The sequence below is a fragment of the Anas platyrhynchos genome, chromosome 7, assembly GCF_047663525.1.
Source record: "Anas platyrhynchos isolate ZD024472 breed Pekin duck chromosome 7, IASCAAS_PekinDuck_T2T, whole genome shotgun sequence".
In the NCBI taxonomy this organism is placed as follows: Eukaryota; Metazoa; Chordata; class Aves; order Anseriformes; family Anatidae; genus Anas; species Anas platyrhynchos.
Genome location: NC_092593.1, coordinates 28,420,176 through 28,444,824, shown reverse-complemented (window position 1 = coordinate 28,444,824; position 24,649 = coordinate 28,420,176). Strand labels below are relative to the sequence as shown.

General features: G+C 38.7%; 1 protein-coding gene across 17 annotated transcripts in view; it reads left to right on the top strand.

Moving 5' to 3' along the window:
* DIP2A (disco interacting protein 2 homolog A) overlaps window positions 1-24,649 on the top strand; it is a 115,657-nt gene that overhangs the window by 13,451 nt on the left and 77,557 nt on the right. For all 17 annotated transcript variants that reach the window (XM_072041101.1, XM_038181992.2, XM_072041100.1 and 14 more), the window contains exons 2-3: window positions 11,419-11,490; window positions 22,922-23,041. In XM_072041101.1, coding sequence (XP_071897202.1) covers window positions 11,419-11,490; window positions 22,922-23,041 — 192 coding nt within the window. The remainder of the gene's footprint in view (window positions 1-11,418; window positions 11,491-22,921; window positions 23,042-24,649) is intronic.

Below are 24,649 nucleotides of genomic sequence, written 5' to 3'. Positions count from 1 at the left end.
AAGATGAAAAGTAAGACAGTTCTGGAAAACTCCCTTGCCCTTGTTCCCTAGAGAAGCTAAAAACGTTGCATCTCATTTCTGAAGTGCAGGAGGATTTATCCAGACAACTCTGCAGAGAGTCTAGGAATGTTATGATTCAGTTATTTTCTTACAGACCAAGATATGTGCTAAGAAACATTGACTCATGTAACATCAGAAAAATTTTGCAGATTGTGGATATTGAAAAACTTAAAATTTGAGAGCTTTGAAAAACAGAATTTTTAGTAATGTTTAGTAAAACAGTTTTTTCAGTAATATACTAAGGCAGTTTTTTTGGGAAAGAAATTATATTTCCAAAACAGAAATCTTGTACAAATACGCCTCTACTAGTACTAAACAGATTTTCAGCAGTAAAAAATCTGCATGTAAGGAATAAAGTTGTTACGTAAGTGAGAAGTGAACTAGATGCTGCTCAGGCTTTGAGGGGCTGGAGCTGTAATAGAAGAGCCAAGTTCATAAAATCTTGGTTGTATTGCTTAATGTCAGTATATTCAGAGATTGCGTATTTATCATTTATTATTTGTTACCTATCTGTCACTTGAATTTTTAAGGAGGATGCTGTTACAGAGCTTGGGAGATTATTCCTTGGGTTATTCCCATAGAAAATGATTTGTAGTTTTTTTGGACGGGACTCAGGGGCTACCTCGCTGTCATTTTCTAGTAGAAGTTTATTACTTAAGATTACCAGATCCTGCCTTAAAGAATATAGTAACTGTTACACAGAAACCGATTTTCTCTATTAAAAAAGAAAAAAAAGGGTTTAAGTGTCATACTAACAGATAATGGGGAAGTTAATGTAACTCAGGACATATGCTTTTGCGGCTTATAAGAAGCTGTCCAGCAAACTTCTGGAAAGGCTATATTTTCCAGGAATGAAAAAGTAAAATGCTGTTGTGACTTAATAAAGCCATGGCAAATTCGTGGATAGTAGCTCAATTGGATTCTTTTTTTCCTCATATAAGGCAAGAGTGCAGAGAGAAGACTGGGGAATTTCTGATAATCCTAATCAGTTTGGATGAATGAGCAAGTGAAACTTGCATTTGTAGAGGAAACGTGGGGAACTTCTACATATTAGATTAACTGGGATTTAATCGATTTTAAATTCCACAGCTGCTTACAAAATGTGCTGAGACTATTAAAGTGTCTTCTGATCGTCACTCAGAATGAAGGGACTAAATATAGCTGTTTGAAATCCTTAACTCTAACAGTACCTGCTTTTTTTGTATTAGTTATATAGGGACTTCTTTAATCCCATGTAAAATAATATGCAGCATTGAAATGTTTATCTGTTGGAAATAGTAAAGAATTTGACTTATGAATGTTTAAACCAAATCATCAAACAATTTAAATGTGATTTGAGGTGTCCATTTAAAAATGCTAGTGCATTTCCTTTGTTATCTCCCAATCTTTGAAGTCTTGGTGGTAGTAGCCATATAAAATGTGGTGTTGAGGCATAACTGTGTATTATGTAATGACTTACACTGAAAAAAGTAACTTAAAATTCATAACTTTCAGAAAGAACAGTCTTTTATTTATTTATTTATTGATTGATTGATTGTATTTGTATGGTTAGATGTCTATGCCCCAGGCCTTTCTGGTGGAACAGAAGGTAAATATTGTATAACTTTGTAATGCTTTCCTAAAATTGCAGTGTTCAGACCTCATTGGTTACTTAAGAAATAAACAACATCCTTTTTAGAAGCACTTCTGCAAAACAGATTTTTTTATACATTAGTGAACTGCTATGCTGGAAACAGATTTCAAGTAGCCTGTTAAATAAACATAGACTGAGCAAGTACTGGGACAGGTATTTAACATGGCATCCATGCCATGTCCCATGGCATCCCCCTGCCTGCCTGTCCATCTTCCCTGTGTTGTGTGATCCCCATCCATAAGCTCTGTTCTGGAAGCCCATTTGCTTGAACTTTAAAAGGAAAAACAAGCAGCCTTTTAGCTTGATCTTCTGACAATTTTGTCTTTGTTCTGACACCTAAAGATTTAATAAACCATGTCTAGTCATTAAATAGTCACTGCATTTGGAAGGGTAATGCCTGTGGTGCCTTAAGTTTGCCAAAGCTTATGGAGTCAAATGTCAAAATCTATTGCTTTATACTTTTTTTTTTTTTTTTTGCCATTTTGGGTACCACAGTATAAAAAGGACATAAAAGTATTAGAATGCCTTCAAAAGAGGGCAACAAAGATGGTGAAGGGTCTAGAGGGCAAGACATATGAGGAGTGGCTGAGGCCCCCTGGTGTGCTCAGCCCCAAGCAGAGCAGGCTGAGGGGAGGCCTCATGGCGGCCTGCAGCTCCCTCACGAGGGGAGCGGAGGGGCAGGCGCTGAGCTCTGCTCTCTGGGGACAGCGACAGGACCCGAGGGAATGGCATGGAGCTGGGACAGGAGGTCAGAAAAGGTTATCAAGAAAAGGTTCTTCACCAGGAGATTGGTCAGGCACTGGAACAGGCTCCCCAGGGCAGTGGTCATGTCACTGAGCCAGCCAGAGTTCACTTTGGACAACACTCTCAGACACATGGTCTGATTTTTGGGTGGTCCTGTGTGGAGCCAGCAATAGGACTTGAAGATCTTTGTGGGTCCCTTGCAACTCAGGATGTTATATGATTCTATAATTCTAGCACGATTCTGCTGCTAGTGAGTTTTCCACATACATTTTTTATGTTCTGATCTCTTAAATTGAATTGCAAGAGACTGTGTAAAAAGCAACTTAACAGTTGATAGGTCAGCTTTATTCTGCAGATATCTGGAAACTGTTTTGGAAATGCAGGTTATACAAGGTGAAAACAGATCCAGGTGTTATCTTTGGAGACATCGACTTCTGTACAAGTGGTGCTATTTATTTTATTTTTTTTTAATTGTGGTGCCCTGCTTTCCAGACCGTTACCAGACCCAGGTGTTCTGCAGGTTGTTGCTGCTCCATCAGGCTCCAAACACCAAGAGCTGCCACTGGAAACCTTAGGAGCACCCCTGAAATAAATCCCCATGCAGACTAATCTGAAGATAGGATCAGATGATTTCTTGTACAATAACTTACCTGAATTGAGATCATTTTGTGCATAAATAGGTACAAATTTTTTGAGGGTGAGAAAGTACGGCCACGTTGATGGCGGCCCAGTAACCTCTTCACAGCTACCCCCCATTCAGTGCCCTGACTGTGACCTTCTTCTGGCAATCCTCTGATCCAAAGGCTGTTATATCTTGGCAGGAGAACTTGAAACAAAAAACTATTCAATATTCTGTTCTTTGAACAATGTTTCCTCAGTGCACTGGATGAGTCAGAGGTCTTACTGAAAAATAAATGTGATCATGTAGATTTTCTCAGTACTTGCCTGCAAGGGGACTACATTGGATTGAACAGACAAGCTTCAGTCTGATGTTTTTGTCCCATATTTGTCTTTGTAACAGTAATGTTTGTCTATGCTTGTATTTTGTGCAGAGTTTTTACATTTGTACTGAGTGGCATTGTTGTTTTTTTGCCTTAGAATTGCAATTCTAGAGGAGGTTGTGCAGTGCATCACTGTTAAGGCATCCAATAGGTGAACTTTAAAAAAATTCATAGATGAGTACCATATTAAAAGTATATATTAATAGAGAGATTTCAGGAGATTAAGTGATTAATAATCACTTAATTGTGATTGCTGTGAAGGAGCAGTGGTGAAAGCTACTAGCAATAGGAGAGCTCAAGGCAAACACAACTGTGCGCTATTATTACTAAAGAACTCTTTTACCTGTGGCTGGGATTGATCCTCTATTCTAACTGTGGGACTCAGCAGACCCTTCTGTGAGTCAGTTCAGATCACTCACTTGAAAGAAAAGAAATACTCCCTCCCTACCTATTTTTTTCTCAAATATATGTAATATATTTTGCAGGGTTGGTGAGCTCAGCCAGGCTTTGAAAGGGTCTGAATGCTGGTGCAGTGTTGTAGCAGAAGCTGTGGTTCAGGGCATGCTGAAGGGGAGCAGGCTGGTCTCTTCCAGCCACAATCCTGTCTCATTCAGCCGCACCTTTTGCCTGCTTGCCAGGGTGAAAAATAGTTTTGCTGCCACACCCCTCTTCAGCCACCCTCTTAGTGAACTGAAGCAATTTTCAGCACAATTCAATGTCCTTTCAACAGCACTTGTATTAGTAACAGCACCAAACTTGCAGACCAAATATGATACAAGCTCTGGATAAAGCAGTATGGTATGGTCATGAGAAAGATGGTGATAGCACGTGTTAAAGAAGAAAAATGAAAACCTCTTGAATGAGTTTGCCTGACTTTGGCACTCATAACTGTTCTAGTACAGTTACATTGTCTCTGTAGTTTATTGATATTTCATTGTAGGCAGATGTCAAAAGTGAAAAAGAGGATCTAGGATCTGTAGGAAGGAAGAAGACCTAGCAGCTCACCTGGCACTAAGTGAATCATCCTGGCTTTTTCTAAACTTGCCGGGTTTGTGTTTAATTCCATGTACTTTGCGATTGCACGAGCTCTAAAGCTGGGAAGATGCAGTGACTGGGGGATGTAGGCAGAACTATTGGGTCTTTCAGCAGCAGTAACCTCATCGGTTTTCTTCAGTGTTTTCCTTGAATGCTATTTTCCTTTGTTGTCTTTTGGACTTGGCTTAGGAACTTCCTTAGCTACTACACCCACTACCTTCTGTTAAGTACCTGGTCACTTCTAGAATCTTCACCTGCCTGTTGCTGCTGTTGAACCTGCAAGTGCATTTTGAGAGAGAGAAAGTCTGTGATCTTTTGAGACATGGTTTTGTGCTGCAATATTTCGGCCACTCTCCCAGTGCTGATCAAAAGTATCTTTCTTACCTGAAGTCAGACTTCCTTTGTACAAGATCAGTATTGGGGAGTTGGCAGGAAGGAAAAACTGTGGTTTGGAAAAACAAGCTGTGGCAATACAGAGAGTTGTCTAAGTAGTTCTCATTGTCTCCAACCTGATTTGGGAAGAGCTGTTTCCCAGACTCAAGAAAGCAAGAAACTGGCCGCCATGAAAACAGGTTTAATATTGGCAGATTTTAAGAGCTAAAGCAATTTTATTCTCCGTATCTGGAGGCAGATGGGAGAAAATGCTATGAGCAATATAGAATACCTCCTCATCCCTTCTTCTGTAGTTACAAGTGTTGTCGTGCCTGGGTTCAGAGCACAGAAACATCAAAGCATTTTTTGAAAGATACGTAGTACTCGGATATTCCAGTTCACAAAAGAACATGTGCCTGTGGAGAGATTTACAGTCCTTCAAGGATGGCAGATTATCCTGATGTGCAGGAGACTTTGGTTAAAAACTTTGCCCATTCTTTATGCCTATCAAAAGCAACTATAAAGATGAATTAGGAAAGGGAAGAATGAAATTGATGTCAGGTTACATGAGTTAGAAGTTTGGAGCTACTGAGCAGAATAAATATGTGACTGAGACTAAAATAATAAGTAGATTGAGGACAAAGGAATCCTAAGAAGTATAGATTATTATCATATCAAAATTACAGATTTCTCAAATAATTTGGGAAAGGTAGAAATACTTAAAGGAATTCCCTGTTGTACATAGGGAAGGCACAGAAGATGCTCTTTTTCAGCAGTAATTGGGAATGTTTAACCTAGTCCACGGGAGTGAGACAACTTTAAATCAGCAGCTGAGGGCAGTTGGCATGCGTGAGGCTTTGAGAAGGGGGTGGAGGGATTCTAGTGGAGATTTTTGAACCATTGTCCCTCATCTTTGAAGAGATTATCCAGAAGATGAAGTCAGGCTCTTCACAGTGGCACATGCAGGGATGATGGGAGGCAGTGGACTTGAAATGAAGCAGGACTGGATCTGGCAGGAGATATGGAGAAGGATTAGGATTGCCCTTTTTCACCCTGAGGGCAATTGGAATACCCAGAGAGGATGTGCAGTTTTTGTTTTTGAAGGTTTTCAGGACTATATAAATACCTGAGCAACCCAATCTGACCTTTTAATTTTCCTGCTTTTACCAGGAGGTTGAACTAGAGATCTCTTAGGGTCTCTCTGAGCCTGAATTACTTTGAAGTTAATTTCTTTCAGTGGTACTAGAAAGAGAAGGAGAAGAGGAAACATTTCAGGAAGGCTTTGCTTGAGAAATGGAGGAGAAAGATTTAGGAGGTTTACCAGGAACACCCCACAGCTCAGAAAGATCCATTAAATGTATCCTTTGAATGAATTAGGATGCATTGAGTAACACAGGCAACTAGCAGATAATAGATGAGTATATCCTAGGACAGGGTGAGGTACATATGAATACAGAAGACTTGAAAACCTTGTTTATCTTTAAGGACCAAGTACTGAATTGTAGGATTGCAAGGGATCTCTGAAAAAGTGGTCTTTGAAGTTAGTGATGTGATTGTAAGAAACTAGGAAGATTAAAAGTCACTCAGAGTTATCTAAAAAGCAATTTAAGGTTGGGACTTTAAAAATGCAATTATAAATAGGGCTACTTCCTGAATAGAAGCATTTTTATTAGACTTCCTCAGTTTGGCCTGATTATAGACACTTTATTTATCTCAAGCAATTGTCATCTGAATACTAAAATTTTAGATTACAGTGAGAGTAATAAAGGTAAGTAGATAAGTAGCTTGAAAAGTAGGTTTAGAGGCAACATAAAGTATATGGCTGAATCCATTACTTACTTGTAGTCCTTAGTAACCTCAAACTCAGTACAAGTTGGTTCTATTAATCTTTGAAGTAGCAAGGTATAAAACCGTATCACTAGTCACAATTCCAGCACTGAAAAATACCGTATTTGAGTGTTTGTAACTCTTGAATAGGAAATAAAAATTTGCACTGGAATATCATTTTTGTAGATGAAAATAACTGAACCCCCCGTTCTTGATTAGTCTTTTACCTGCAATTCATATCCCGAGCAAGTGAAGGTTGAGTCTGAGCTGTTAATTTGAGCAGATATGAAAAATACGTGACTACTTGGAGAAAGGTAAATTGCTAGGTTCTTTTCTGATGTCAGTACTGTTTTTCTAGAAGTACTAACACTTCCAAAGTTTGTGCTGGGAAAAAATGTCAATGTGATGCTGCTGGTGTAGTTCTTGATGACAGTCAATAATATATACCAAGGGTATTGATGCATGTAACTTTCTTCAGCTTGTAAGAGGAGACAGGGATACTCATGATTTATGTCATAATGCTATAGGAAAGCTGGATCTGGTTTGATAAATTGCATTTATAAACTCTGGGTGAAGATTATAATAATTTCACAAAATATATCAGTTGAGTGATTCAAAAAGAGTTTTCATACTTAAAAATGCCTGATGAAGTTGCAGTGGTTTGGAAATGCATTGTATTTTGAAGCTTGTGTCTGTGTGGAAATTCAGACTTGTAACTTAACAGGAACGTAATGAAAATAGTTCTTCATTTCATCTTCTGGTGCAATAGTAGGTAAGATTGTGTTTCATTGAAGGGAAGCATCTCAACTTTTTAAAAACAGGACTATTTAAAACTATAATTTTTAATAATTATAAGGGCAGGAGCCAATGTCAGTCTGGTATATCTACAGAGGTAGCTGACATCTGTCAATCTCTTTCTCTATTCTGTAAAGAGCCCTAATGGAATAGAAGGAAAGTGGCAGAAATTGAGCTTTTTCCGTCTCTCTGTGGAGTGAGCTTGAGGATTTACTGGAGCCATGTATTATCAATGCATTAAACAGACTGACTGCGCCTGGAAACTTGCCAGATTGCTTTTGTGATCCAGCTATTTAACCTTCTTCTACCCTGCCTGACTCTGTACCCTGTCTACCCCCAATGCTGACTGGCAGAAGAAATAAATAATGACTTGTGAAGTAGCACTGAGAGCTGCAGAGCTGCTCTGTTTTCTTTTCCTACATGCTTCTGTCATCAGCAATTTCTTCAGGACTGGTTGCTACATTATTTACTCTGGAGGACAGACAGCGTGAGAAACCGGGCCATTTCTTCCACGGTCTGCATGGTTCACTGTTTGTCAGAGACACCTTTTGATTTCCCAGCTGTGACACCAAGTGTTGCTGGCTTTTCTGATTGTTGATTCTCATCGTAGTTCTTAGAAATGCCATGCTTTCACAATGGACAAAAATCACAGATGCCAGAGTAATTATATCTTCCTCGATTATTTTTGTTTGATTTTGAAGTAAGTCAAAATCAAGTAGCAATGCACTATTCCTTTTATAATACTCTAGAATTATGTAAAATAAAACTTCAAGTTGTTTCATTTAACAAATACTTACCCAAGCGTGTCTAAGAGTTAGAACATGATGATTGCTGGATCAGTTCTCCCATCCCCATCAATGCTCCAAATATGGTGACAGCCTGTTCCCAGAAACACTGGATATTTACATGACATTTTTGCACAGGTGACTTCTGTGTTATGTTTCAGATAGGCAGCGCGCCTGCCTGTTCAAACCACCAAAGTTAACCATCTTTTCTGGCAGTGCCAGTATTCACACTGTTGACTTCCACTTTATAATGAAGAAGTGGTAAAAGCTTCTGCAGCGATTTGTCAATAGATGATAGTCCTGAGACTGTAAATGTGCTTGCCAACACAATCCATACTAAACTGTGGAATCCTTAAAGATGTTAGGCTTGCAAGAGAAAACATTTTTCTTTTGATCTGTATGTTTAATCCACAGTCATCTTGTTCAGAAATGTCTCCATTGACCTCTGCAGATCGTCCACCAGGAGCCATTTCCTCATCCACAGGAAGTACTGTGCTCTCACACTGCTCCCAGCAAGAATTTAAGTGCAAACTACTGATTAAGGACTGGAGAAGTTGCTCAATTAGTAGCAAGCTCACCTTTCCACGAGCTTTTCTCCTGTCTATGACTGCTCCTTATCCAGCAGAAGCTTCTTAGGACTCCTCAGTGCACAGAGCTGAAGCCACAAAGGAGCTTGGCTCCCTTAATCAGCAGCTATATGCCTGAATGGATTTGGGGTGACTACATTATAGATGCTTTGTGCACAAATTAAGGAAATAACGGTTATGGATCACTTCAACATTTTCATCTTTGTTTAGATTAATTTTGTTGGAGCCTCTGACATATTTTAAAATATGTCAAGTATCCCAGGCAGGGTAGTGATAGCTCAAACCGTCCAAACCACTGCCTAACTGTGGTGTTCCCAGCTGGTTCAATGAGGCTGAGAAACCTCAGATTGCTCTTGTGTCATCTAATAACTAGGGAGAAAGTGAGGCTAAATGACAGCAGCTGTGGCCCTGATGTACCAGATGTGGCTCAGCATCTCTTTTGGGAAGAGACAGGGACTACAAAGAAGCCAAATAAAGTGGGTTAATCCCACTGCACCATAGCGGGCAAGGGGGTGGGGAGTGATTGTTGGGGAGGATCCCACCGCTGAGCTTTTGAGAAAGGAAGAAAGAAATCCTTGTTAAGCTTCTCTGACCTGCCGGTGGGGCTGCAAAAGTCTACAGAGATGCTTTTGACTTTAGACTTTTCCTAAGACGATTCAAGGAAAATGCTTAGAGTCAGCATTCTTTTTTTATCCACTAAAATCAATGAATTTTCAAATGCAGTGGGAAGCAAAAGTTTGGGATTCTTGTTTAAATGAGACTTTCTTTCCAACCCTGTCTTCTGAGCTGCTGTTTCTACACCATACCTCTTCAGCTGGGTGATGCCTGACAAGGTAGCTGATCTGCGCAGAGGTTTGATTTAAGGATTGAATCCTTTATGGAGCTGTGATAATGACTGTCCTCAATGAAGTTGCGGTATGGAAAATTTGTATTATGCACAGCTTTTGTCACATAAAGAATTTACTGAGGGGGATTGATTTGGTCTTCCAAATTACTTGTGTTTTAAGATACTGTTCTTCCTGCTTGTGCTTCTTCGATGTTTTCTTACCGCCACCACTGAAAATGATACATCTTTTTCTCTGGTATTTTCCTTCCTTCTTTGTAGAAATGACTTATTTAAAGAACATACTTTGTCATTTTCATCATCTATACCAAGACACACCTGACTGTGCATTTGTGGTTTTGTTTAGGTTTAGTTTTTGTGTCACATTTTTATATAATTGTATAATGATATATAATATTAAATATACATAATTATGTTCCCACATATTTTCTGTTAAAAACTTCTCTGTTTAGCAAAAGTGATTTGATATGAAGCATTTATGCAGGTTTCTGAGTAAAAAGTGGCACATTCTGTTTGGTTGCAATGTGAGGTACCTGCAGGGACTGAGGCATTCTGCGACTTACCTCTGTGGGTTTTTGTTTGTTTGTTTTTAGCAATATCTTCAAGCTCTCATTGATTGTTTTTTTTGTACACTGTCAGTAACTTTAAATGGTGCATATTCATGTAATTGGTGGGATTTAAGTTACTTTATTTCTGTTACCGGTGATTGCTGATGTAGGAGGGAGGTGGATGGATGTTGGAGGAAATGTTTAGAACACATACAGCTGTGGATGGTATTTAAAACCAAACTTATATTTTAAGACAAATACCCGAGGAACATTGGAAATACAGAGGGAGATTAGGTATTTTTTCATAATATCCAATGAATGAATAAAAGTTGTTTTGAGTTCTGCAAGCCTTTGAGAAAGTGTGAATTTTGAGAGTGAGAGTGGTTTTAAGCTTGTTTGTGATCACTGTTTTCATGTCTATGCTGCAGTCTAGAAAATGGGTGAAGCTCGTTAATTTTAAAAATAAAAACAACTTGTTAAGCTTTCCATTAGCAATGCATGAACCCTTTTTGTTTGGTTAGTAGAATCAAAGAAGTACCAGATTCTGAAAGGTCCTAAACTTATTTGGGGTTATGTAGAAGTTTTCCTTTTATTCTATGTGAAAAGATGCATAGTGTCTTAACAATGAAGACCACAACACAAGTTTACAACTAGACACCAGATTTCAAATGTGAACAAAACCTACTGCTAGGAGTAGCTTACTGCCTCCTAGAATTTGAAGGCAGAGTGAGTGGTACAATCTAGTTTTGAAAGGTCTTGCACAAGTATCCAAGAGCGTGATCTCTTAAGTCTTGTTACAGGGAGAGTTTCTGATGCCACAAAAACATGCAGAATCAGGTTTGTCATCTTCAATGGCTTCTATTACGCTGCAAATCTCTTAGGCTATGTCCTGCATTATGGCAAATATCTCCAGAACCGGGTTCAATGTAGCGCTGCAGACAAAATAATTATTCCTGTACTGTATAGCTCTAAGATTTAAGACACTTGTACTTATACATAGGCAGGGAACACTGCATGGGTGTGCACATGGCCGTGAATTGTTTCTCTGACAACCACCACACATGCTGAGTTCTTTGTTGCTAATGTGACTTTTCCAAAGCTAATGAGTTTATTCATAGCTATTATGAAAATGAGGTTTATTTAAGTACTGTTCCAAACAATATGAATTTATTTCTTTGTTTCTTTAGGAGACATCACTCAGAAAGGCTATGAAAAGAAAAGAGCAAAGCTGTTAGCACGGTACATACCACTAATTCAAGGTAAGAGACTCATAAGTTACACCTTTTACAATAAATCTATAAAAATATGTAATGGAAAAGTTATCTTTAAGAATTAGTAACATTTGATTGACATAGCATCTGTTAGTAAAGAAGGGCTACTTTTGTGGGGAAAAAAAGAGGTCTGCAGTGTTTTTTAACACCAAGGTGAGGTTCAACATGGCTGAGTGCTGGGTCCTGCACTTTGTCCACAACAACCTCATTCAGCACTATAGGCTTGGGGCAGAGTGGCTCAAAAGCTGTGCAGAGGAAAAGGACCTGGGGGTGCTGACTGATGCTCGCCTGAATACGAGCTGGCAGTGTGCCCAGGTGGCCAAGAAGGTCAACAACATCCTGGCTTGTATCAGGAATAGTGCAGCCAGCAGGAGCAGGGAGGTCATCGTCCCCCTGCACTCAGCTCTGGTACTACACCTCGAGTATTGTGTTCGGTTTTGGGCCCTTCACTACAAGAAGGACATCGAGGCTCTGGAGCATGTCCATAGAAGGGCTATGAAGCTGGTAAAGAAGCTGGAACACAAGTCCTGTTGGTAATTGCTCTTGCACTGCAGACTGAAAATGTGTAAAACTTGCACTTGACCTCCAACTTTGTCTTTAGGTTTTCTTGAGGATAGGTCTGTTGGTTTAAAAAAAAAATAGATGCTCTCTTAAGGAACATTAAGAGCCTCTTAGGAATTGGTGTTTTATTATAACTCAAAAAGAATTCCAAGCCAAAGCAGAAGAAATGAGATTAAAAATATATATATATATAAAAATATATATATATTGCTGTCAGATTCTGAGATGACAAAAAAGACCTCTATTGACTTGAAGGTATATGTAATTCCTACATTTTGAGACCATATTTTTGCAGTCAGTAGTGGATCTGCATTGAAACATCCAATAAAAGATTTGTTCTGGATCAGCTACATGGTTGTAATCAGCCACAATGCATAACAGTGTGTTCCTGTTAGCTTTTTTAGTGCTGAGGAGGTAGCTCATGTCTGATCTAATATATAAATGTTCTTGATGTAAAGTTCACTAATCAACTTTATGAATATGTTTGGATTAGCAGAACACATTGGATCATTTTTTCATTAACTATGATGAAGCTGCTCTTTCTGAGATGCCAAGTCTTCAACTTGAAGGTCTTGGAAGTTTGATTACTTCAGTCATGTCAGTTGTCTAATGAAATATTACCTGGCCCTCTGTATGTCAGTTCTTTCAAATATTTTTACAGTGAATTAAATAGAATAATGGATGGACTGACAAATCTGGAGAGTGTTTTGTAGTTAGAGAACTGACTTCTTGTAAAAAGTACATGCATCTCTTGAAGGATATCTGTTCGCGTTATTGATAAGACATCTAGTGAAGGGAACTTTTAAAATATGGATGTTTTCCATTGTGAGCTAGTATGCTTCAAGTATCACCAAGGTGTCATGTCTCTTGGTAGGTACAGAAACAAATCTGCTACAATAAGAAATGAGCCAACAAAGCCAATCATATCTCAGGCTGCATCAAAAGAAGCATGGCCAGTAAGTCAAGGCAGGCGATTCTCCCCCTATACTCCACTCTTGTGAGACCTCCCCAGAGTACTGCACCCAGGTCTGGTGTTTCCAATACAAGAGAGACATAAATCTATTAGTGAGTCCAGAGGAAAGCCATGAGGATGGGTGACCAGAAGGCTGGAGCACCCCTCCTACAAAGAGAGGTTGAGAGAGTTGGGGTTGTTCAGCCTGGAGAAGAGAAGGTTTTGGGGAGAGCTCACTGTGACCTTCCAGTACCTAAAGGAAGCCTCCAGGAAAGATGGGAAGAGATGCTCTACCAGGGTGTGTAGTGATAGGACAAGGGGTAGCAGTTTTTAAACAAAAGGGGAGTAGATTTAGAGTGTAGTGAGTGGAAATATTGCTAGCGGGATTATTGCTTGCTAGCCATATAATAAAAGGGAATTCTGCCATCAAGGTTTCTTTAAGGAAAGAAGAATTCTACTAGCTGGTAGGTCTGGTAAAAGTGAAACACAGGGATTGTATGATAAATCTGAAATATTTTTTTTTCCTCTTCTATTTGTCTAATTCTTCCCAACTATTACTGGTTCTAATAAAAGATAGTATTTTTCTGCACAAATTTTTGTATTATTTGTTTTGCAGTTTTCCTCTGCTCTAGATTTACCATTTTTGGCTTTCTTTTGTTTTGGTCATTTAAAATCTTCAAATCTTATGTGTTACCTCTTTTTTCTCATTTAGGTATTCTTGAAAACAAATGAACAACTGTGGTGGTTTTACCTTGCTGGGTGGTTAAACTCCACCTCGACCGCTCTATCACTCCCCCTCCTCCTCAGAAGAGGGGGAGAAGAAAGTATGCTGTAAAGAAAAAAATAAAAGGGCTCATGGATTGAGATAAGGATAATTTAATTAAAGGGAAAAGGAAGAGAGAAACAAAAACAAGCAAAGGCTGTGCAGAAGCACAGAGGAAAAAAGAATTCTGTACTTCCCATCAATGAGCAATGATTGGCCATGACCTGGGAACCTGGGCCTCAATATGCATAGCGGTTGCTTGGCAGGACAGATGTCTTCATAACGAGAGCGCCCCCCTTTCCTTCCCCTTTTTCCCCTTTTCTTGCAGAGTGTGACATCATATGGCATGGAATATCTCTTTGGTTGGTTTAGGTCAGCTGCTGGGGGGGTGCAGGGAGGTGATACCAATGCAGTTTTAGCTACAAGTGCAGAGCACAACACTTTATGAGCAACTGCAGGGAAAATTAACTCCATCCCAGCCAAACCCCAGTACAGCTACTTTGGCACCAAGGCATAGTCAAAAGATGGGGGAGGATTTATTTACAGGGAGATTAGGGAAAGAGTTTATTCCTCAATATAAAACAGGTTATGTAAGTTGGATGGCTGCCCCAAAGAATCATATTGCAAAACTCCTTAAAATGTTTTCAGATGGGTGTGGTAATGGCAAATAGGAATTAATTGCATATTAGTTTAGCAGCTGAGAGGTTTGACAAAGGACTTTTCATAAGCAAGCCTCTAGATAGGAATACCAGCCAACTTTTCTAGCTTGTTTAGAGTTTTCCTAAGTTACTTACTATATTCTGAGTAATTCTTTGGTACTGTCTGAGCAGGGAAACCAACCGTAAAATCCTGGTACTGTCAGAAATCTTCACAGGTGGTTCACAGTAGAAACACCTAACACAGTAGTTTCCTTTTTCAGTGGGATTCTTGCTCCCAGAGAGATATCTATCAAATCAAAAGTATCTGTCTGTCTGATAGGGCAGACACATGTATGCAAGCATTCCTCTTCATTAGGTTGATGCCTTCTCACATGGAAAATTCCTTCCTCCATTAGGTCTGCTAATGGAAGTAGAATTTCTTTGTGATCCTGATCTTGTTGAACCTCTTCTCTCTTTTATGGATCTTAAGACTTAACTGGATCTTAACTGGATCTTAAGACTGTGGGCCATTGGCCAACTGCAGTGTGCATGCTCACATGCTGGGCAGGTAATCATTGCATCTGCTGTTACTGGTAAGGCCGATACGTGCTTTTAAACCTATTTAAACCTATTCTAAAAGTCTGGGGCCCAGGCTTCTCTGAAGAACTAGGTTCATCATGTTTGCTGAAGAAGCAGGCCTTCTGTTCTGATTTGAAGAATTTACACTAAAGGAAAAAGTTATTCTTCCACTGGGTATTTGCAAGGTTAAAGGTCTTCGGTTTTGGCTAATGCTCATATGAAGTCCAGAAAATAAAGGACTTATTTCTTACACTACAAGAGTTTTGGCAGCTTGGTAAACAATGAATGCACATTGTTAGCTGTGCTGAGTGGAAAGGCATGTTATACTGAGATTAAGACATAGCTAATGTAGGAAACTGAGTTTAAGACTGCAGTAATTGGAACTTTCTGAAAAAAAAAGGTCTTGGAAAAATGTTTCTGCTGATAGCAAGGATACATGCTCTTTCTACATAACTGTAACTTATTTATGTATTTCTGCTTGATGTTTTTTCATCTTAGTAATTCTATTAGAATGGATCTAGATTCACAAACCTTACAACACTTTGTTTTCTAGCTCCTTGCTGAAGGAATGTGCAATTTGCTCTGGTGCTTTGGAGTCTGTGATAGCATACATAATTTCTTTATGGACAAAACAAAAAGTGCTGTTGTCTTTCTTGATGCTACTGAATTAAAAACTGCTATTTTGTATTTCAGGCATAACAGCTCTGATCAAATTATGTCCAGATCTTAATAGGCTAATTTGATTTGATCTTAGTGTAATTAGTTGAAATTAAATATATGAAAACTAAATGTGATCAGGTGTGCTAGCTGAAGAGCTGTTTATAGCTTGACTATTAACAGTTTCTGAAAATAGCAAGAGATTACTCTTCGTTTGCCTTTTTAATTAAGTGATTTTAGTAATGCAATGGGAAATCTTTATGGTCAAATATCCTACCACGTTGTTTTGGGAGTTGAATGTGGAAATTGGGCTATTGGATTGACTTTTTATTGTGGTAAATCAAATTTTCATAGATTTTTTTTTTTTAATCCTACCACCAGTCTAGCTGTTATCTTTCTAGGTACAGAAAATGTTTTTGAGTTCCCTGCCAGTGGAAGAAACAAAGTTTTTGCAATTTCACTCTCTGAATATGAAAACAAACAAACAAATACACACAGAGAAATCAGTCCTCCAGGTGGTTCTCAAGTAAACAAATTCAGGAGTCAAGTCCTAGCAATTCATCTTTTTCCATGGTTCATTTGGTAATAAGTTGATGGTTGCCACCTAAGTACCTGATGGCTAAGTCTGCCTACATAGCACAGAGCTTAGTAATCATGTTTTTTAAGGGTGGTGTATTCTGTATGGATGTTTCTGCTAAAAATATTTTGTTTGGGATTTAGCAGCAGTGCAAACTGTATGTTTTGGCCTAAGCCTTTTGACGTAATCAGGAGCAAATGGTCAAATGCTCTAGAGTAACAATTAATGGGGAAGGTGAGAGTATTTCCAGCATGCTTGGCCCTGCCCTTGCTCCTTGCTTATGTTATTAAAGGGCTGAGAACCCTGTCAGGAAGGACCTTACCTATTCTTATAGGTGACCTGTCTCTTAATTGGGAAGCTCCTGAAACTCCTGCTCCTGTAGGGCTTGGAAAAGTAGAGAGGAAACTGCGAAGTGCTGCACTCCTTGGTAAAAACCTCCCCTAGTGTGGTCAGATCCTTGTGTGAGCACCAAGTGAAGTGCTGTAGGTCTTGGATCACAGAGAAGTGGGGTGGAAACCAGGACAGGAGAGGAGGGGATGCACTGAAGAGTAGCAGCAACAGGCTGGCTTGGGGGTGCCAGGGGCAATAAGGAAAGGAGCATGCTGCAGGCTGGATAGCCAGCTGTGGTCTCTGGGCAGCGCCGGGTGCAGAGAGGACAGCAGAGAGGGGACTGAAGCAAGACTGAGAGGTTGGCCTAGAGCCTGACCAGCTGTTTCCTACCCTTGTTTTATTTTCTGCCTTGTCATACACCTTTCCCTGTCTTTCAGTGCTTTGAACATGTTTTGTTCCTTTCTAATTTACAGAGCCAGTTCAACAGCAGCAAAACAGTATAATGGCATACAAAGAACCTGAAGCTTCAGCCTCCTCTTCCCTTGTCCTCTCTGCAAAGCTTTTTAATGTGCTACATCATATTCTGTAGACAGTGAATGGTTGGAAACATGGTATATAACTGTGTGACAATGCAAGGAAAACCAAGATGAGTGATTTGTTGCCATGCTATTTTAACTGCTTTGGCTTTACTTTTCAAGGTACCTTTAAAACTTTGAAAAGTTGAATCTTTCAAGAGTATTCTATCAATTTAGAACTGAAATTACTTTGGGGAGATGAATTTTGGGATCAGTGTTTCTGCAAAGATAATTAAATTTGAGTGCTTAATAGCCGTTTCAAATAAGAGTTTGCTGAGATGTTGAGAAGTCTTTAAAAATGTTGAGTTTGATGTTAAGACATCGTGTCTGATGCAGATAAATGAAAAATGTGATAGGGCAGCTGCTCTGCAGGTAGATTCCCCAGGAAGGTTGCCCAGGAAAGTCCTCTAGCAATAAAGTCGGTGCTTTTGCTAGATATGAAGAATAAAGCTTTTTGAATCAGAAGTGGGCAACTTTTCAGGATTGACTATTAAACAGGAGTTTTTATTCGGTAATATGTTCTTTACTCAAATGTTACTCTCTACAGAATGAAGCTAGTGTAGGTTATGCCTCTTAAACTTTTGCTTTATTTGAATTTTTTTCTTCCCAGCTTTCTTAGGATTGAGTAACGTGTTTTCACATACGACATGGTCACATATTTCTTGCATTAAAATATGTTGCTCATTTTTCTTAAAGTGGAACGAACCTACATGCCTATGAATCACAAATTTTCTTACTTTCAAACCCGGGTCTTCTCTCTTCATTGCAGTATGCTGTGGTTAAATTTTATTTTTTTTTTGATGTGTGCAGGCATATCATACTAGTTAATGGGGCTAAGTATGAAAAACTTGTTTGTAGCTATATTTGTTAACATACAGAATAGTTTACAAAACACTTCTCTCTAGCATTAGTAAAATAGTAGTCTTATAAGTCTTATAAGTGTGCGTGCAGGAGTTCAAGAATCGTTTGGACATACAGTTTAATTTTTAGGTAGTCCTGTGTGGAGACAGGATTTGGACTCTGATCTTTGTGGGATCCAGCTTTTGGATATTCTGTGCTTCTGTGATCATTAAGAACATAAGTTGTACTTGTTCCATCAAAGCCATCTGTTAGCTGATATTTATGGCAGTCTAAGGTAGATGGTCCAGAGCAACTGGATTTATAGGTGCCTTCCTATAGGAAGGCAAGTGTACTTTTTAGACAGTATTTATGGAAATATTACTTCAACATTTGTTTTATTCAGAAATTAATATATTGAAGAACATGACTTTCCTACTGATAAGAACTTCAGAGAAAGTGCAGGAAAAAGTGTATTCATGTTGCTATTCACTATTCTGTGCAATTTCAGGTGAGGTATTTCTACATTGTGCTGAGATTTCTGTTCAAACATTAAAAAACCAAACAAACTGCACTTAACCCTAAAGAGCTCACAAACTCAAACTCTGTAACCTTAATGAGAGATATCTACTGATGCCTTGTTTTTGAAAATTTTCTCTCTGCATATCTGATTACAGATGTGTTTAGCTAGGCATCTTCCTGAGCAAGGCTAGCCAAGTGTCTTTGTTCGACTGTAAATTGTTCAGTGCTGTTACAGTAAATAGTTTTTACTTGTATGAAATAAAATTGCTACAGATGTCATTGTTATCTTTGATTCTTCAGAGTTAATAGATGGAAAAACAATTCTAATTCAAGTATTAACTTTAATCTCTTCCTGTACAGTCAAATTGTTCAGTTAGTTGGAATAAGTGTATACCTAGTGGCCTCATTAAAATGGCATTTTATTTTTGCTAGTTTTTGCTAAGTTAAAAACAGACAAACTACAGTGATAGTGGATCATGTTCCATTAAGTTGTATCTCTTAAAATGTTTTGTTTGTAAAGATCTTCAATGTGAATAGAGGGAGTTGGCCTAATTATCCAGCTGCTTTTGCTGAAGTTTAAGGTTGTGATTTACACAGAACCAGAATAAATTAGCAAATTCACCGAGCTTGTGAAACAGGATTTTTCTGGCATGTAGTTGTGGGAGAAAAAAAAGAGAAGAAAAAAAAAAAAAGCACAAAAACAACAGAGATTTAAGCTGAAGAAAAACAGTCATTGTTTTCCAACCGTGCCACTGATTTTGAGCACCATCTTAATTTAAAGGGAACTTCTGAGGTTTGTTGGTCACTTCATCTCAGTACAATTGTCCTAGTGCTGATCCACAAAAATCTGTTTTGTAAGTATTGGAGGAGGAGAATTTTGTGTTTTGGAGTTGGTAAGCTTTTGTTCATTCTCTTGTGTTTATTTGGGGTCCCTTCTCATCCCTGACAGCCCCCCCCCCATAGCATTTAGCATTGCTCAGGTGGCATATGGCTCTGGAGCATTACACATACAGCTTGTCAGCTGTTGATGGTTTTTTCCTGTTAGTTCATCGTTCCATCTGAAGCCTCCTGTTTTTCCAAGTACATTCGAAGACAAAAGCCCCGTACCACATGCAGCAGTGCCATTGTTCCCAGATAGCGCTGGGCAGTTTTGCCGGTGTCACAGAGTGAGAAAGGGGCTAGTTTGTGGTCTGATGGGTCCTGACCCCAAGGCTCTAGTTGCTTGATTATGTGTATGCAACATGTACAGCTGCAGAAGCCTGAAACAGGGATTGATGGGATCTTCGGTGTCTGGGGAGAGAGGCAAGTGGGGGATGTTGGGTACTGAACTATAGGCCTGCTAAAAAGCAAGGGGTTTTGAATAAGACATTAGTCTCTTCCCCCCACTAACAATTAATAACCTACCTTTGAAGGAAAAAAATGGCACACAATCATTCTCTCCCTCTTTTGTTGCCTACTTCACTCTACGTCCCCTGATAAGATCACCCAAAACTAAGCACATTGTTGGGTAGGAACTTTATTAATGAATAATTGCTGTTTTTTGAATGTTTCATAGATGAGCAGTCTATTTTAGGGAGACTTCCAGTTTAGCTGCTCCTCTTTGTTCTCCTCCTTTTCACCACCCTCATTATCATATTATCTGTTGGCATCTGTTCTTTTCTTGGCCCAGGATTTTAGGTGGTGACTGGCCTCAATCTTTTTTATGAAATATGAAGTTGTTTGGAGAGCGACAAACCTCACTGGACTGCTGACTTTTGGTTATGTAAAACTTTTGTTCAAATGAAATGTAAAATGCAGTTCTTACATGCTTTAACCACTCTTTGAGAATTAGATGAATCGAATCAATTCTGTTTGTAGAATAAATCTGCTAAAGTGTTTCAGGGAACATTACCCGTTGTATTGGGTAGTAGCTGTGTCCTTACTCAGCTCCATGTTCAGCTGTTTTCCATTGGAACACTTCAGTTTCTTTACTGATCCATGTTATTTCCCCTATTGTCAGAGTGGTTGATGTTAATCTGTCACCTACTTCAAAAGTTTTGCTTTTGGAGAGTGGGAAAACTCCATTAGGTTAATTTATTTGGTTTCAGTAGTAAATTGTAAAAGCCAAGCATTTCTCTGGAGCTGGATTAACTTCTAAAAACTTAGGTTAGTGTGGTTTATTATATGTTACTTCCTTTTCCATTACTGAGACTCACACATTTTTATTCTTTTTCCCACTAAGAACTCCTGGGTAATCCAGGGTTGACATCCTGAACGTCTGGAGGTTTTGCCTGTTGGCTGCAGGTTGGGGTGGGGAAAGTGTTCCAGGCTGCATTTACCTAGTGGTCTTAGCAGGTACCTAAGAAAACTCTTGTAAGCAACTGCTTCGGTCAGGAAGATGGCAAAACGCTTTTCCTGTGGATATTAAATTTAAAGAGAGTATTTGAAAGTTACTTCTGATCAGCTGAAACAACTGGTATATACTGTTTGAAAATTTATACCTCAAATGTAAAGACCAGGTCTTACTGAAAGATCTGGATAAAAATCTCTTATAATTGCTATATTTATTAATGAGTGCTGATTTCTTTTTTGGTACGCATTTACGGGAGAGGGGAGGGAACAGAAACCCCCCAAGTGAAAGAGGAATCTTTTCTTACTTTTTAAAGTAATGCATTGACTTCCAAAGAAGCTGGCAGCAATCCTTCTAAAATGTCATCTTCAGTGAAAGCCACCATCTGTAAACAGCTACATTTTGAAAATACTGCTTCTAGTTCTATCAAAACTGAGAGCAGGCAGGAGGGCAGAAGCTATTCAAGGGAAGCAGAGACCAGAATGACAGATAGTACTCAGCCCTGTATGGTACAAGGGCTAGAAACATAGTAAACTTGGTGGAACAAATCTTCATGATTTAAGGAAAGTTTGCTATTGAACGCAACACTAATTCAAATAGCCACATTGATCAAAAATTGATGATGGGTTAGCACAAAAAACAAACAAAAAAATATTCCCACTGCATTATAATGCTACAGATGTTCTACATGTTCTGTAGTGGCTGTTGCACTTCTGAAGGCTGTCATCCACCAGTCTTAAAACAGCACAAGCTACAGTACTTCTTTGTTCCTTTATGTTCTTTCTGGTGTCTCAGTGCTTTCAGTGTGACATGCATCTTCAGAACACCTGCAGGGGGTTTAGTTCTTGGTTTTGTACTTGTGTGTAGATATATAAGAGATAATAAAATTGCAAGTTCCTTGTTCTAATTCAATTTTGTGTAGTCCCTGCAGATGCACCAGGAGCCAGTAGCATGTCTCTTTATTTGGGTGGATGGGGAGTAATAGGGAATATTTATTTGTTACTGTCCACCTCTTTGATTTCTGATTTCTCCTATGCTAGAATCTAAAGCTGAGATTCACCTTTCTGAAATTCAGCCAGCCTAGAGGGCTGCTCTGGGTTATCCACCTGGAGTCACAGAATCAGAGAATCATCTAGGTTGGAAAAGACCTCCGAGATCACTGAGTCCAACCTCTGACCTAACACTAACAAGTCCTCCACTAAACATATCACTAAGCTCTACATCTAAATGTCTTTTAAATACCTCCAGGGATGCTGACTCAACCACTTCCCTAGGCAGCCCATAGAGTCCTATTCTAGGCAGGTGTGGAGAAGACAACTAGAGAGCAGTTCGGTTCTTTTTATTTTGTGTACATTTTATGGGGGTGGAAAGATCTGTGTTCTTGTACTGAATAGCCAATCTAGATTAGAGGAGTTGTTTCTTAGACACCCAAAGGTGACAGAATAGTTCTGCCCTTAATGTTTGTGAGATGTTTATTAGAGAGTTGTAGAGTTCTTGTAAAATGTGATTCTTCTGGTATTATTCCATTAAATGGGTATAGATTAAGCAGACATGCACATTCTCGTTTTTGCTTAATTTAGCAGTCTTGTTTTTAAAGTTGAAATGAATTTGACAGAATGGTTCAAGTTATATCTAAAAGGTAGAGCAGTGTAATTGTGTATTTTCAGTATCCTCAAGTATGATGTATAATTATAATTATTGGGCGAAATGCTCATCATAGAGTCATAGAATGGCTTGGGTTGGAAGGGACTTCTAAGATCAAATAGTTCCAACCCCCCTGCTCTCTGGGCAGGGTTGCCAACCACTAGATCAGGTTGCTCAGGGCCTCACCTAACCTGGTCTTGAACACCTCCAGGGATGGGTCATCTGCAACCTCTCTGAGCAACCTGTTCCAGTGTTTCACCGCCCTCTGACAGCAGATTTGATTTTAGTTTAAAGAATTTAAAATGTAGATGGAAAATTAGATTTTTAAAGGTACAGACTTTGGGCTCCAGTAGGATTTGTAAGTAGGTGTCAGGGCTGGTAGAAAACGTTAAACATGAGGAGCACATACTTTATGTAAGAACCTGAATTTATATTGAAGGAAAACTATATTTCAGGTGTGGATCCATCCCTGCAAGCAGAGAACAGAGTCCCAGGCACCTCGCAAGCTACAGCTGCTGTGTCTAAACAGCAGAAATCACGTTCTACTAACTCAAGGGATGAGCGCTTCCGATCTGGTAAGTAAAAGATAAGTAGCTAAAACACCGGCTGTCTTAACTAGAAAAAGATTACCAGTACAGTAGTATGTATGCCTAAAGAGGAAGATGGAAGGGAAGATCTAATGAGTATTTTTCAAGTAGCTTTATGTATTTCTACACACAAGAGTTTTTGTTCAAATCCAGAATGAAGGAAGTACTAGGAGAGGAAGAAATTGTATCCATGCTTTGTGACTTTTTCATTATTGTGAATTTACACCATGCTTAGCACTTTTCTCTTGTTCGTTGATTGGCTTTCCAGTCTCTAATACAATTACTTAAATGTTTAGAAGAATATAGTATGTGGGCTGTGGGTTTAATTTTGCTTGCTTGGCTGGGATGTTTTTTAAAGGAAGGTTATAGGATTTGAGTATTTTCTGTAGCTCACTTTCAAATATTTCCTGGTTTAAAACAAGTGCACAAAAAAGGGAAATGTCACAATGGATACTCTACATCAGTTTTAAATGGACACCACTCTGACAAACCTGTTTTGGAAAATCATGTGAAAATACCAATGTCATCATCACATCCTGTATCCATTGTTACTTTTCAGGTGGTTACAATACAGTTTCCCTGTGAAATTCCTTGTTACAATAGCGAGAAAAGGCAGGTGTTTGGAAGCTTTTCTCTGCTAAATACCTTTGGATTTCTAACTGGAATTTTTCCTTTTGCTTTCAATGGAAATTATATATCTTGGATTTGGGTATGAGGAGTGCAAGTAATGACATGTACCATAATGGTACATGTGACCCAGTTAATCTTGGGTCACCTTGCATTGCAATTGCTTCATCATGGTAATTTATTGGATCATATTTACCTTGCTTCAGAAATGGAGTTGATATGTCTACATGCGTTCTTTATGAATAATTGAAGGATGAATGGGATCCTTAAATATTCTGAGGAACATATATGGATTCCTTGGAAAGATGTATATAGTCAGCTGCACAAAGAAACTTCTGAATTTCAGTGAAGATTACCTAGTATTAAAATTAACAAAAGGAAAATTTGACTAATGTCCAAATTTGTCGTTTAAATTTATTTTTGCATTTCAGATGTATCTTCAACAGTAGAATCCTTTGAATGTACACTGAAAAAGTAGATTGATTGGTTGAATTGCAACCATGATTTCCAAGTTACTTTGTGAAAAAAAAGAGTTTCCAAGTAAATTACAATCTGAGTCATGGATCTGATATAAAGTAATTCATTTAAGTAGCACTTATTTCTGTTAGTTTAACAACATCAAAATTTGCAAGAAGAGCACAGTTACAACGGGGAATACTTGGGAGGCATTAGCCAGGAGAGCTAAAAGGGTCTAGAGCAATGTTTTCTACATGGCTACTTTTCCTGTCTTAGAGCCTCAGATGCCTTACTTAATTTGCACCAAGGATACTTTAAAGCAAACAAACAAAAAGCAACTAAACAGCCCTGCCATATTACTGGTATTGTTTGGGGGAAGTTTAGTATTGGTCTCTTTAATCGTACAATGCAAGACATATTACTATACGTAGGTGGATATTAAACAAGTTCAACTAGCATATTTGCTTCTGAATGTACCTTTTAAATATTAGTCTATCAGTGGTTCATCTTTTC